Consider the following 14,660-nt stretch of genomic DNA (forward strand, 5'->3'; position numbering starts at 1 on the left):
AGAATTTCTCGTGCTAAATTGACCTTTCTCATTTGATAACATGGTAACTGTGTAATTCTGTGATGTCATTAAATTTGAGGCCACGATTGACATTTGTTGACCCTTGACTAGTACATGGTTAATAGTTTTAGATGGTTTTAATTAATCAATCATTCATGAATCCTGCATACTTAATCAGAAACAGGAGACTTCAAAGATTTGTGTGTATTGTGTGTCTCGTGGAAGGAGAGGTCAAAGTGACTGAGTGGCTTCAAAGGCACAAACCACTGATTCCCAGAAAGGATCACATTCTATACAAAAACTGGTTGCAGATTTTAAACAACAAACACATGGCCCTAAAGCAATAGTTCCCCCAAAAATGAAAAAATTCTGTCATAATTTACTCATTTGTAAATGATAACTTTCTCTTTTGTAGAACAGAAAAGATGTTTTGAAGAATGTTTATGCCACTCATTTGTATGTAAATATAAAGTGTATAGTGACCACAACTGTCAATATCCAATAAAGCACAATAAGAGTGGCCCATATATTGTGTGCTATATTCCAAATCTTCGTAAATCATACAATAGCTTTGCGTAAGAAAAAGAGTGAAGTTATTAATTACTGAAAGTCTCTTAAATCATATTCACGCTTCAACATATTCAAACCTTGCATTGTGTGAGTGATTATGACACGCATGAAAATCAGTTTAGCATCACTGATGTCAAACCTGGCTCTGTGCACCAAAATTGGCATTCAGATGACTTGCATGATACTTTTATTAAACTTTATTATATTTTTATGGTAAAACATCTCCTTTGGTGTTATGTGGAAGAATTAAAGTCATACAAATTTGAGACCATTTGACTTCATTTGCTGATGAATGCTGATGTTGTTAAATAGAACAAAATAGTGTTTTAGAACAATGCACTGACTTTAATTGAAAAAGTATGAAGCTGCACTTTGCATTTACAAAAGCACTAGCATATAATTTTATCTCTCCTCACAACAACAAACTGACTGTTGAGGAACACCATGTCCCTTTTTGTTCCATATGGCAAACACAATGTGTAAATCTCCAACAACAGAGGCCACAGAAGATAAAGGTGCCTGTTGCTCCAATACCAGACATTTGTTAGCAATTAGGCCGGTGCTCAGGACTGACTCACTGAAGCACACGCACCGTGTCCCACCTCCTCCTTTTCTCCTCCTCCTCCCTTCATCCATTCCCTCCCTTTCCCACACAGAAACAATCTCTCCCTCTCTCCAGCATGTTTCCCAAAGCTGCACATGGTTACTGTCCAAGGTATTACTTTCCTCTGGTTCTTTAGCGAAGAGGCAGCATGTTATAGAGGGGTCTTCCTGACACACCAGCTGGACCCACAGGGGTTTTCAACATTGGATAAGTCTGCAGATTTGGCGACTTACCTTGTGCAAACACACCAGTATGCTTCTTGATTGATGCTCTGAATTCTGATGAGTCATTGAAATACATGACAAGTTTGGACAATCAAACAGGTGAAATATATTCGATCTCAAGGGTGACTTTACAGAATCAACATGAAAGGTAAGCAACATTTATTTTATTTGTAATGGTTTTTAATTCATGTGAGAAAATCATTGTAAACATGAGCGTGCTGACAGCACATATTCAAGACCACAACTTGGAAGTCTAAAGAAAGCAGGAACCTGTTGATGTTGGATGCGAGTTTGTCGTTCTGTTACTTTGAAAGCAGAATACATCATGCTTTCATCACTCTCAGCTTGACACCATTTGCTGTTGAATTTTGCAGTTAAACACTTAGATAAACCACACTGTTGGGACAGCACTTGGTTTTAGTCAACACTGAATAATTTGCGTTTTCATAAAAGCCAAGTGAGTTATTTTTGAGGGGAAGTGGAACATGTGGATCTGCATCCTTTGGTAGGATCTTTAATTTATAGGAAACACATCCAAGATGCAGGTCAATTTTTCACTCTTTTAATGCATAATCCAGAAACTCATGAAAGAGCATGGCTCCTAATGCATTCCTCATGCGGTGAGGGATGTGTGGGGAGTTCTCCGTTCTTGGTGTGGGCAGCAGGTGTGGAGCCAGTGCTAACCACACACATACATACGTTCCCTTCAGCTGTTTTCCCAGGATCTGACCGATGCATCTATATGTAATAATCAGATAGTCTCTTCTTAATCTTGATTACATCTTATTGAAGTGTATCAGATATAATGAAACACACTTGCTCTTCATATTTGTTTATAATTGAATGCATAAGGACCTGTTTAATGGTCAAAGAAAAAACTGGTTTGTTACAGTCTAATGGGGTTGCCTTTAAAAAAAAAGTTTGGCTTCAGAAAACAAGCTGTAAAGCATCCAAGAACGTGTACTTTCATGCAATTAAGTCAACCCATGTGTGACCGTAAACATGTCGATATCTAAAGATGGGAGTAGAGGGGTGAGCTTCACCTCCAGTTTTCAACTCTTTTGTTTTCATGAACTATAATATACAGTATGAATGTTTTCAATTACTCTCCATTGAACTCTACGGGTTGAACTCTAGGGAAGAACTGCTCATACTTTTAAAAATGCGTGTAAAGCAGTTATACATCAACCAGAACTGTAGAGACACTTGTCTTTATTAGTTGTGGTTGGGTTTCTGTGGTTTGGAAAGACCCTGCCCTCTGCCTCTGCTCCCCATCTCTAGTTTCAGGCGTTTCTGTCAGATGTTTTATACCCACTGCATTCATCTGGTCACATAATACCCGTATTACTGGATGTTTCCTGTTTTGGTGCTTTTCAGTAAAGGGTATCCATTTAAAGGCACTGGGCAACCTCCTGAACCCACATTTTAGAGATCATGCACACCACACCAATTCGTTCTTTAGGACATCAAAGCCCCGGAAGTTACCCGAGAACACCTCACTCAAGTAGCTTTCCATCGCAAGATTTGAAGGATTAGGAGAATCCTCGGAAATCTTTGGCCTGTGTAGAAGGTGCTAAAGAGATTAACCACAAACTTTTGACATCGTGAAGTTCTGAAAGGAGATATCATCTTAAGCATTGTTCTCCAAAGAGTTCTCAACTATTGTGTTGTATTAAACATTTGTCTGTCTTGCTGTATTTTTGGAAAAGAGGATGAGTTGATAGATGCCTCATAATAAATCACATGTTGACAACCAAATCTTGGTGACCAAGACTTTGTACTGGCTGCTGACAATATATCATTTTCTCATATCTGTATTTATATGCTACCATTGTGAGTCATATGGTTTTAGTTATTCTCACAGCGTTTTGAAGGCCTAGAATGAGATTTTAGCCTTTAATGTCTGGGTAGGGCACAGATATTGTTTGCATAGCTGGTTGCTAACATACTCTACAACATCTGCCCAAGTGGACTGATTCACTCAAATATGTACACCTGAGATAACTGATTATATCCCTCTAATGCTACCTAAATTGTGTCCATGGTCAAAAATTGCTGTTGATTTAGAAAGCAAACAGCAGACATGGCCAGATTTTGACCTTTAAGTATCATTTACTGTATTATGTTGTTGTATAGCATGTGAACTTAAGACTCCCTGCTTGTTTAAACCTTACATCAAGCAACTCAATTTTGAAAGCACACAGATTGTGAGTGCCCACCCTTTATAAACACTGGCATATTCATCTTATGCTCTTAGACTTCTAACCAAATGTAGAAACTTTCCATTTCCTCCAGATCCTTGAATGACCCGGCAAGCTAATTAAATATCCTGCCTCTTTCATTAACTTTCATACTTTTTAAGTTTACTTCTGTTGACCCAGCCATAGTGCTTTTTGAAGGTTCTTGGCGTCCTTGTAAGCCATGTTTTCAAAGGGAATGCAGACATTCAGACCAGACTGAAGGGTCCCCTCCTTTTCCTCTGTACTGTTGGCAACACTCACACTACCACAAGACCCAAGGTTGCGTCTGCTCCGAGCCACCTGTGTAGCCAGGACTGGTGGGGAAATGTAAAGTTTCTCCACTTTCTCCCTCATCAAGCTTTTGCCCCTTCTAGCACTCTGGCTCCGGTAGACCTGACCTCAGCGGCTTGAGTAGTAGGTGTAAACAGTTTCACATGAGCTTAGCAGGTCTGGCATGCAAAGCGCGGCTCCAAGACGTGCCCGGGGTTTGAAAAATACAGACCCAAGATTTAAAACAAACGGAAAACAAAGCAGGTGCAAGCTCCCTGAGACTGTGGTGTTGAGGGATGTTATTGTAAAAGTGTTTGCTGAATAGTAGTGTCCGATAGAGAGAAAACGGGTTGATGTTTAACAGCATTGGCAGTGATAACTGGCGTACCTCCAGTAACAACTCTTTACCTTCAGTACCAATTCAGTGCCCTGCAGCTGCAGGGTCTAGAGATGTCGAGTCACCATTTCTTACCATAGCTTGCACCTTAACTCTTGTCCTTTCTTCTCAGACAGTGCCACATTTTCATATTTCTGCACAGAGTTCAAGTCCAATTTTCAAAGCAGACCAGTGAGAATATAACTTTCTTCAGTGAGAATATGACTTTCCAAAACATGGTAGATTGCAGGCTTCTGTAAAGATGCCCTAACATGTTCATGCTTTTTGTTGTGTATTCCTTCTTCCCATGGAATAGTATGCTTTGTGTGACATGAATGATCTTGGAGACCACATAAAATGACACCTTTGTTCCTTGTTGATAAAGCTTCTTAGATGTTCTCGTGTGTATATAGTCCCATTTCTTTCCTCACTTGAAGCACCTCATACATTTTGTTTGCACTTCAGCAGGTAGTAATCAGCTGTTTAGTTTACTGACTGTCATGGGTGGCTGCAATAATAAAAAAAAAAACTAGCTAACCCTCTGCTGACAATGCTTTTCCAGATGTTCTAACATTCATCCTCTATTCTATTTATAGCTATGTCCTGCACCACACACCGTTTGATTTTTGTGGCTCATGGCCAGAACAGCTGTGGTTTTTCCCACCCAAAGCATGTTGTGTACCTGGCCAAACATCTCTTGGTGTTGCAGCCAAGAAATAGTTTATTTAAAATATGTCATTTGTAAATGTGTATGCACATATATTTAAATATAAAATATGAAATAAAATGAAAACAATATGAAATGAAATAAAACATAATATATTTAAAGAAATAAAGGAAATATGCCATTAAAAACAAACTCAACATGGGCTTCTAAAATCAAAAGGGCCATAGTAATGGCACTTTTTGGCATATGTTAAGAGCATATCTGACATACAAAATATTCCCAGGCTAGTTTATTCCACCCATGAGGAATAAATCCTCCAAAAGATCCAATCAAATTTAGTAAAAACACTTCCCTCACCAATTTTGTGTAATTGTGCTAATGTAAGGTTCTTTCCAGTAGTGACCTCATCTTTTACGAATCGGTCCAAGTTGACTGGTTTTTGTCTTAAGGCTGAGTGCTAGCAAGCAGGCCTTATGGAATTTCAACTCTTATGATTTATGTTTCTGGTGATAAAGTGAGAGTGTGTGTGTTATTCCCAGAATAAGTTTATGTTTCAATCTATTGACCTTAATTTGCGAACACATACATCAACCCTGCTGCTTTTTTCCTCTTTTGCAGATAGCTATAGTGGCTACGAGAACCAGCTTTTTAATGGTATGTGGAGTCTTTTTCTTTGTTCAGTTTCATTTGAGCCTTCTTGATATGGACTTATAAAACCAAATTTGTGTTTGATCCCTGCAGTGGATCTCGTTGTCCTCTTATAATCTCCCGCAATTAAAGTTTGAGACCTGCCATGTTGAAATTATGATGGTACAATGTTTTTGTTCTGTGCAGGAGGTAGTTGATGAGTCTCAAGGGAAACTGTGTTTGATTAGCCAATACGATGAATGATGATTTAATAGAATTATGATTACTTTCAAGTACAATGTTATAAATTGTAAAGCCATGACTTATTCCTGTTTTGTGCAATTTCTCTTTGTAGAGGAGGACTTAACTGGAGAAGAAGAGGAAATTCCTCCCTTGAGAGGTTAGAAAAATTCATCTTTCTTAAAGATTATTGCTCTCTTTATTAATGAGGCATGACAGAGCACAAAACATGGAGTTCGCAAAAGAGAGTTTGACAGTAAGCTGACTGTTTTGATAAATATCTGTCTAAATTGAAAAATTGTGCGTGAATTTTTTTTGCAATGGTCTGATGTCTAAAGTGTTTGTTAGTGTGTTTATATGTACACTAGTCAACGTTTATCCACCATTTTGTGAGTGATTACTGTACATCTGTTTTAAATGTTCAGTTCTTGACAGCATTTAGAAAAGCTTCATTTAGAGAATTTGCAAGCTCAGATGAATTATTAGCCATGTCGAATTTGAATAGATTATTTTTATTGTTTAGATTTTTTCCCCTGGTGCAGTTGTGTATGTAGATGTTAATAGTCAGTTTATATCTATTGATTTTGGGATGAGGTTTTAATTTTTTTACGTACCAGTTAGGATATAATGGTGAGTTTATGATAAAGTTCATATCTAGCAGGAAAACCTGGTTTCTTTATGAAAACCGATTGTCTTTTTGTGTCCACAGGAAGAGCAAGAGGAGGATGTATGAAATGTCAGCAGACGCATTCTCTTCAGCTAGCTGTCAAAATGCTCTATGGTTTTTTAGCATTGCTCATCATTGCAGTGGCTGTGTTGGCATCCCTTGGTAAAAATTAGTTTTGTTGTTGTTTGTTTTCCTCATTCTTTAAAATGACACCAAAGTGAACAAACAAGGTTGAGACGTGGTCATAAATACTTTTCCATGAATCAGCAATCAGCATTTTCACATGAGAAGACACACTGCTGGGGGGAATCAGTTATGGGCCAGAGAATGGAATGTAGGACACCACAATTCTCATCCTTCATACACGTGATTGCAACATGCAGTGTGGGTTTTGATTCAGCATGATGCTCAAAGTCAACAATTTCCAGATTTAATTAGAAGTAAGCCAAAACTTTGCCCACACAATAAATCTCACATCATGCGTGATGTTAGATGCCAAATCTGAATCCTTTGCCCCATTAACAAGCATGAAAGCATAATAGTGAAAGAACTATGAATCATACCTACAATATATTTCACCATACACAAGTGTACAACAACAAACCCAAGTTCTAAATGCAATGGGGCTTCAACTAGAACTTCATGAGCATTGTCACGCTTGCCGGATGTAATACTACCCTGTCAGCCCACAACTAGCTAAACTGTGGCAAAACAAATCAATAAGAATGAAAAATATATATGATGGTTTCATTTAAAGAAAAACAAGCCTAACTACTAGATATTTCAGAGTGATGCCACATACACATCAGTTTCATATTGCTGTAACTTCTCAAAAATGTTGTTGTATAACAAGTATGTGTGTAATATGCATACTGTTAAGGAATTTGATGTAGGAAGTTAATCTGAAGTTTCCACAAGGCGAGTAGATCAAGTAACAAGTATCCTGTTTAGTGATAAAAAATAAGCAATTTCCTTTTACCACCTTTTTAAAATACAGCAGGTGGCACGCCTTTATATAGCTGGAATATAAATTACAACCGCAAGTGAGGTTCCATTATACTTTACCAGTCCCCATAGTGGGAGATTAAGCCTTGGTGTGTGAAGACAGGTTCTTAAAAGAATTGCGAACATGTTTATTCTCAGAAAACAGAGATCACTTAAAGGGTTACTCCACCCCAAAATGAAAATTTTGTCATTAATCACCTACCCCCATGTCGTTCCAAACCCGTAAAAGCTTCGTTTGTATTCGGAACACAATTTAAGATATTTTAGATGAAAACCAGGAGGCTTGCGACTGTCCCATTGACTGCCAAGTAATTAACACTGTCAAGAACCAGAAAAATATGAAAAGCATCTTCAGGATAGTCCATCTGCCATCAGTGGTTCAATCTTAAGGTTCAATCTTAATTTTATGAAGCGACGAGAATACTTTTTGTACACGAATAAAAAGAAAAAAAAAACTTTTTTTCAACAATTCGTCTCCTCTCTGTCTCTCCACGTCACCGTAGCACCATTTTGGAGATTATCCACTGAACGCAAACTGCGTACGCTCTCCTTATGGCGCAGCTGACACAGAAGACACTGCGTTCAGTGGATAATTGTTGAAAAAAAGAAGTCGTTATTTTTATTTTCTTTGTGTACAAAAAGTGTTAATTACTTGGCAGTCAATGGGACAGTCTTAAGCCTCCCGGTTTTCATCCAAAATATCTTAAATTGTGTTCCGAAGACGAACAAAGCTTTTACGGGTTTGGAACGACATGAGGGTAAGTGATTAATGACAAAGTTTTCATTGTGGGGTGGAGTAACCCTTTAAGCTGGGTCTGCTGTTCCAACAATATTATGCAATTTCACATTTTTGATTAGAATTAGAAATTTGTATCAAATGTGAATTTATTTATTTTGCTTGCTTATTTTGCATCACCTAAATAATGGTTTTAATATTATTAAATTTGTCTTTTATCAGTTTTCAGGAGAGTTGACACCTTATCTGAAGAGGAGACATTTTACCGCAAACAGATTTCAAAGGTCCAAGAAAGCATAAAAGGTAAGAATTCTTATTTTTTAATTTATATTTTTATATTTTGAATTGTCTATTAGTTTTATATTTTCAATTTTAATTTTAGTAATATATTTCTATATAGCTTTAATTGATTTTATTTCAGTTAATCGTACACTTATTCCGGTTAGCTGACAAGGCAACAATTAACTTTTAAGGTTTTTTTTAAATATTTTTCTAAGCTTTGTTTCAATTACAAAAAACAATTTTTAATAGTTTTAGTTAACAATAAAAACAATGATCTACAACAGGAAAATGAAAATGTAAAAAGAAAACATGTTCTCACAGTTGCTTCTGTTTAAAATAGGCCTACTAGATTTATCTAATTTGTTTGTCTAATCTCTCGGTTCACTTCCTGTGGTCGGTGAACCCCTCAGAGAGTAAAACCTCACGAGGAATCCTTTATTACCGAAATAATGGCCTACAAAACAGCTGTGCACACAGAGTGCTCAGTCTGTTAAAACAAAACTGCTTTTTCATGCAATTTACAGTGTATTTTGTGTCAGCGGTACAAGAGATTCATGGTTTGGTGGTTGTATTGCAGATATCAGCGCTGTAAACAACTATTCCAACTGCTTAGATGTTGCACAATACCAAGAGGAGATTGCCAGACTGAAGAAAGAGTATGAGGAGATCCAGAAGATAGTACTCAATCAAGAGCAGAAGTTGGACCAGGCGACTCAATCTCAGCAAAGTCTTACGCAATCCAGCAACAGAATGACTAGAGACCTCCAGTCCTTTGGAATTATCATCAAGCGGCTAAACCAGTCTCTGGGCCAGTACCTGGATCAGGTTACTGGTTGGCAGGTTGTCATTAATGAAACTGATCAGGGCATGAAAACCCTTGTTGAGGATCAGTATGATTTGAAGGCCTCAATGCAACAAGTCAACACTACTGTTGCCCTTAGTGCGTTGTGGATAGGTGCTCTTCAGAGGAAGGCAGAGGAGGAGACCTTGGTGCTTCAAAAAATAACAGCAGACTGGCAGAACTACAGCAGAGTTTTAAGTGCCCTGAAGTCCAATTCCAGCTTAACCATGCAGACCGTGAGGGCTGTTCAGAATGGTGTCTCTGCCACTCACCAGCGTATCAGCATGAGTTCAGAGATGGTGCATGACCTCACTTTGCAGGTCATGAACCTTCAGATGCAACTGGATAATGTCTCGTCTTACATTGATGAACATGAGGAGAACATGCATGACCACCAGTACCATGCCAAGTATTATGAGAACCGGACCGGGGAACGATTTGTGACTTTGGATGCAAGAATGAAGTCCATTGAAATGGAGATCGACACGCTCTCTTCCAGCTTCAAAGCAACAGTCAGCCATGTTCGGAGCATGTACCAATACATCAACCAAGAGAGTTCCTCTTGCCAATCCAGGCTGAACACTCACACGGAAGATTTGCAGAACCTGAACAACACAGTCTTGCTTCTCCTTCACCTTGCTGACACTCTGAGAATGCAGTACATGATGCTGAATGTACGCCTCGATGCTGATGTGAGGAACCTATCAATGGTAGTTGAGGAGATGAAGCTTGTAGACACCAGTCATGAAAAGCTGATCCAGAACTTCACTATTCTGAAAGGTAGTTGTCTACCTTTAGTGCAAAAATCCTCAAATTCAGCCCAGTAGGGTCACTGAACTGAAGAGTCTTACTCCAACCCTGATCAAATTCTGTGGACCTTGATTAACTTAGGGTTGGGGCCTAACCTCTGCTGGACAGTGGTCCTCTAGGGTTGAATTTGAAGACCTGTTGTAGTTTCTATAAAACAGGTTCAATTGCATGTTCTTTAAGTGTCTAAGTGTCTTTTTTTCTGGATTCTTTATAGGTGTGCCTGGTCCACCAGGCGCAAAAGGAAACAGGGGAGAAACAGGAGCCAAAGGATCTGTAGGTGTAACGGGACCGAAAGGAGACAGGGGACTTGCAGGGAATCGTGGATCTCAAGGACTTAAGGGCGCTATGGGAATTAAGGGTGATCAGGGTGTACAAGGATCTTCTGGGATGAAAGGTGGGCCAGGACTTAAAGGAGAAAAGGGGTCTTTAGGGCCACCAGGGCCTCGTGGTGAAAAGGGACAGAAGGGCGATATGGGGGCTCCTGGGAAGGATGGAATTCCTGGCTCCAAAGGACCGGCAGGTATCCGAGGGCAAGCTGGACTCCCAGGGGTACATGGACCTCCTGGACCACTAGGAGTACAAGGCCCTGAGGGACCACCGGGGCCACGTGGAATACCTGGACCACCAGGGAAGCCTGCTCAGAGTTCTTGAGCAGATAGACATAAAGCTTAAAAATACCCCAAATGGTGATACACTGACTGACTTTCTGGACAGACTGATGATGATGGTGGTAAACGTCCATTTGGAAATCTCTCTCAAAGCAAGATGATAGTGGGGACTCTTCGGGATCTTAGAGGCCCACGTGTACATTCCCCAAATATGGAGTTTGCTCTGAACAACAATACACTTTGTATAGGCATTCAACACTCTTGGATAGACCTCAAACCTAATTCTATATTGGATTTTGAGCCACTTCACAACAGTTCTTGTTTTAAAAATGGTTACAGAGCCAGGCTGCTATGATACCATTATTTGTACTAGGTACTATTCATTAGACTCAATCATTAGCCAGCATTAGCCTATGAACACAGATAAACATAGGACAAATGAGACTGTGCTTTATTGCTTTTTATGAAGTGTATTTAGTAGTGCAGTATTTGCGTCATAATCACAGAGCATTCAGAGCAGGTACTCTGAAACATGATTTTTATTATGAGTTCAAGTAAACCAGATATGTCCACTTGTCAAAGGTACCATAGGTTCAAGTTTATGAAACATTTTACGAAAAGTTACACATTATTTTACAGTTGCTGGCATTGCATGAAACTGCAAAACCAAGGCACTGAGCAAATTTACAGAACTGTTACAAACTGTACAGGCAAATTTATTTCAATGATTGGCAATGTGCAGCATTAAGTTTTAATGTCCATATTGGTTTGATTTCCCAATTTGTAAATATAGAATTTTAACAGGTGTAATTTTATGTGGTTAATGTGTTTTTGAGGACTTCATGATGTGTTAGCATACAGTTTATTCTCTTTGCACAACAATAAAGGGTTATATGAATGTAAAAAGTGGGACATTTTTGTTTAGCATTTTCAAGTTCACAAAGCAAATACAGTATTTATGATTACTATTTCATAATAAAATCATGAAACAAATTTAAAAAATATATTACCTGATTAGCTATCTACTCAGCAAGCACAAAATGTTTTTATAACATGCTAAGTCATGTTACTGTAACATTTTAAAAAGCAAACCAAAAACAAAATGAGCAATTTGCAGATTTGGATTATCAAATTACTGAAATATTGAAAAGTGCAAGTACTAAACTACGATGTTGTTTTATTAGATCAAAATATATAATTTTGGAAATGTAGACTATCTAACAGGTAGGTTTCTCTTCAAGTAAATGCAAAACGTCGGCATGTGTTTCTATTACAAAAGAAATATAATTCCAAACTGCATCTGTGTTTTATTTCATTATTACAACAATTTGCTGGCTGGGTAAAGAGTTTTTTTTTTTATTTTTTTTTAATCATCAAAGTGTAATATCTGTGGTATCCAGTCAAGTGATGGGAATAACGGCGTTATAAATAAACGGCGTTATTTTTTTCAGTAACGAGTAATCAAACGAATTACTGTTTCCCCCCGTTACAACGCCGTTACCGTTACTGACAATAAAATGTGGCGTTACTATTATATTATTATAATTGAATTTTTCAGTTCATCTGAATGGATGCGTAGTGTAGCTGTATTTGACGTAGCATAAACTCTTGTGATGGCTCACGACTCGCCGTCACTTTCTCTCACATACACGCACGCAAACAAAGATACAGAGCAAGAGAGTCTTTCATAACATGCAGAATTTACGAGGTACATGTAAACGATATTCTTTGTTGTACTTTCCTGTCAAAATAACGGAGTTCCTTTTGGAATTCTTCAACTTTTAAGAACTGCCGGTTTCTCTGGTAGTGGGCGGAACTAATGCGCAAACGACAATCTCATTGGCTGGCGCTCACCTATTATCGTCCCTGTTTTGATTTCAGCAAATCAATTCGAGCGAACGCAGACAACGTGATTAATATTCATGAACCCAGCAGCTCATTAATCCTTATTCGTTTTATATTGATGACAAATATGCATTCATACTTGGTTATTCTAATTACTAAAGTTCTATCATCATATAATATTGAATTATCATAATATTATATTATAATGCTTGACTGACTGATACTAAGTGTTAGTAGATAGTGTAGATTAATGTACAATGTTTTATAATAATAATTTATTCTTTTTAGTGTCCATTTCATTAATTTAACATATTTAATATTGGGGGCATCCAAAGTTATTTGACATTTGAATTTTTTTTTTTAAAGTAACGCAATAGTTACTTTCCCTGGTAATTAGTTACTTTTATAATGATGTAACTCAGTTACTATTTGTGAGAAGTAACTATAACTAATTACTTTTTTAAAGTAACGTGCCCAACACTGGTGATATCTGACTACTAGCAAGCAAAAACAGTTTCCACATGTGACAATAATTCATTATCATGACTACAGTGAAAAAGTCAAATTCATTTAATGGATCATTATATGGCTCATTTCGGCAGAACACTATCAAAATCAAGTGCAAAGCTGAAATAAGATCTACATGATCAAAAGTCAATCTACTGACATAACTAATGTTAGCAAGCCTAGTGTTTATTAGCATTAGTATTTTGATTAGAATATCACATAATGACATTTACAGCATGTTTCCTCTCTCGACATACAGTACGTAAAAGCAATGAGTTGTTTTGTCATAGCGTTAATTTTTCTTATTGAATCATGACTGTAAGTTCCAATCAGGAAACAAACTATTAACATTAGATGATTGAAATTTAAATGTGGTGCAAGATCCCTGTGATGTAATTCCTAAATCCCTTTTGTTTCTTTAAGAAATCTTTTTATTCTTCAATCACATTATTTCTTTCTCAATTTCATTACTGTGAAAATTGATCTTCAGCCTTCATTTCCAGCTTGCTGTTTATGATATAATCAAGAATTTGGATCCGTGGGTACCAAAACATTTTTTCAAAGGAAATTGATTCCTTGTGGGAATGACAACCTAAAATATAGTTGTTGTGTGGGAACCAGCTGAATCGATAAACCCCCACAGCCAAACTTCACATTTCTAGCTTTCTAATGAGTTCCAGTGGAACTCATTGCCATGGTATCAGTTGCTCAGTTGCAAAGTTCTTCTGTCTCATTGCTCATTGCAACTCAAGTTTGTGTTTTTTGTGTTGAGGCCAAAAGGACAGTCTGTGATCCTAAAATGTCCTTTTGCTATTCAAATTCCCAGGTCAAAGTTCACTGGACTTGAACTTGTATGAATGCAGTGCAAAATAATATGGTGCACATACTTGTATTCCCGCTCTCCCATATTTACATGTTTAAGAATGGATGTTAAAGGTGCTGTATGTAGGATTGACTAGGTATTGCAGTCCAAATTCAAAATATTGGAGACGTTTTTTTTCACCCGGCCCCTCCTCCTCAGACTTGACGCACATGCAGGTTGCCAGATTAACGACACCAACAGGAACGAGCGCACATGACTTTGAATGAAATTAAATACAGTGTATTTTCCGCCAACTGGCAACCCGGGGTGCCAAAATACAATTGGGTAAACTGGCAGTGGGCGGGTTTCACAAACCATAACAAACACAGACATTCCGGGACGGAATGCACATTTTTGTTTTTCAGATAAACAAGTATGTTAACTTAGCATGTTTCTTAAATATCTGCAAACATATTATGGTATTTTCATGCTTTAGTAGAGTCAAAATCCTACATACAGCACTTTTAATGAAACACCAAGTGTAGCATGACCACCAATACACTAGGAAATAGTTGCCAATTCATGAACTCTTACACCTGATTGCTCTCTCATGTCCTTAGGCCCAGAGTGTCTGCAGCTGGCCTCAAAGCTTAGCCCCCATCCTCTATAATGGTGCATGACACTTCAAGGAAGTTTCCTGTTGCCAAAGTAAACATGATGACCTCAAGAACAGGTCAGA

General features: G+C 37.9%; 1 protein-coding gene across 1 annotated transcript; it reads left to right on the top strand.

Moving 5' to 3' along the window:
* Positions 1 to 1,074: 1,074 nt before the first annotated feature.
* On the top strand, positions 1,075 to 11,714 carry scara3 (scavenger receptor class A, member 3). The gene is made up of 7 exons (XM_058754923.1): positions 1,075 to 1,546; positions 5,570 to 5,605; positions 5,934 to 5,978; positions 6,528 to 6,647; positions 8,449 to 8,529; positions 9,086 to 10,129; positions 10,374 to 11,714. Exons 1-7 carry the CDS (start codon positions 1,540 to 1,542, stop codon positions 10,808 to 10,810), a joined length of 1,770 nt encoding a protein of 589 aa, XP_058610906.1. The 5' UTR covers positions 1,075 to 1,539; the 3' UTR covers positions 10,811 to 11,714.
* The last annotated feature ends 2,946 nt before the right edge of the window (positions 11,715 to 14,660 follow it).

The sequence above is a fragment of the Onychostoma macrolepis genome, chromosome 20 (genome assembly GCF_012432095.1).
Source record: "Onychostoma macrolepis isolate SWU-2019 chromosome 20, ASM1243209v1, whole genome shotgun sequence".
Lineage (NCBI taxonomy): Eukaryota > Metazoa > Chordata > Actinopteri > Cypriniformes > Cyprinidae > Onychostoma > Onychostoma macrolepis.

Bases quoted from the DNA above. Each gene is read 5' to 3' on its own strand.
- scara3 (XM_058754923.1), top strand. The intron at 5,979-6,527 runs GTTAGAAAAATT...TTGTGTCCACAG, and splicing joins GGAAATTCCTCCCTTGAGAG to GAAGAGCAAGAGGAGGATGT. The intron at 10,130-10,373 runs GTAGTTGTCTAC...GATTCTTTATAG, and splicing joins GAACTTCACTATTCTGAAAG to GTGTGCCTGGTCCACCAGGC.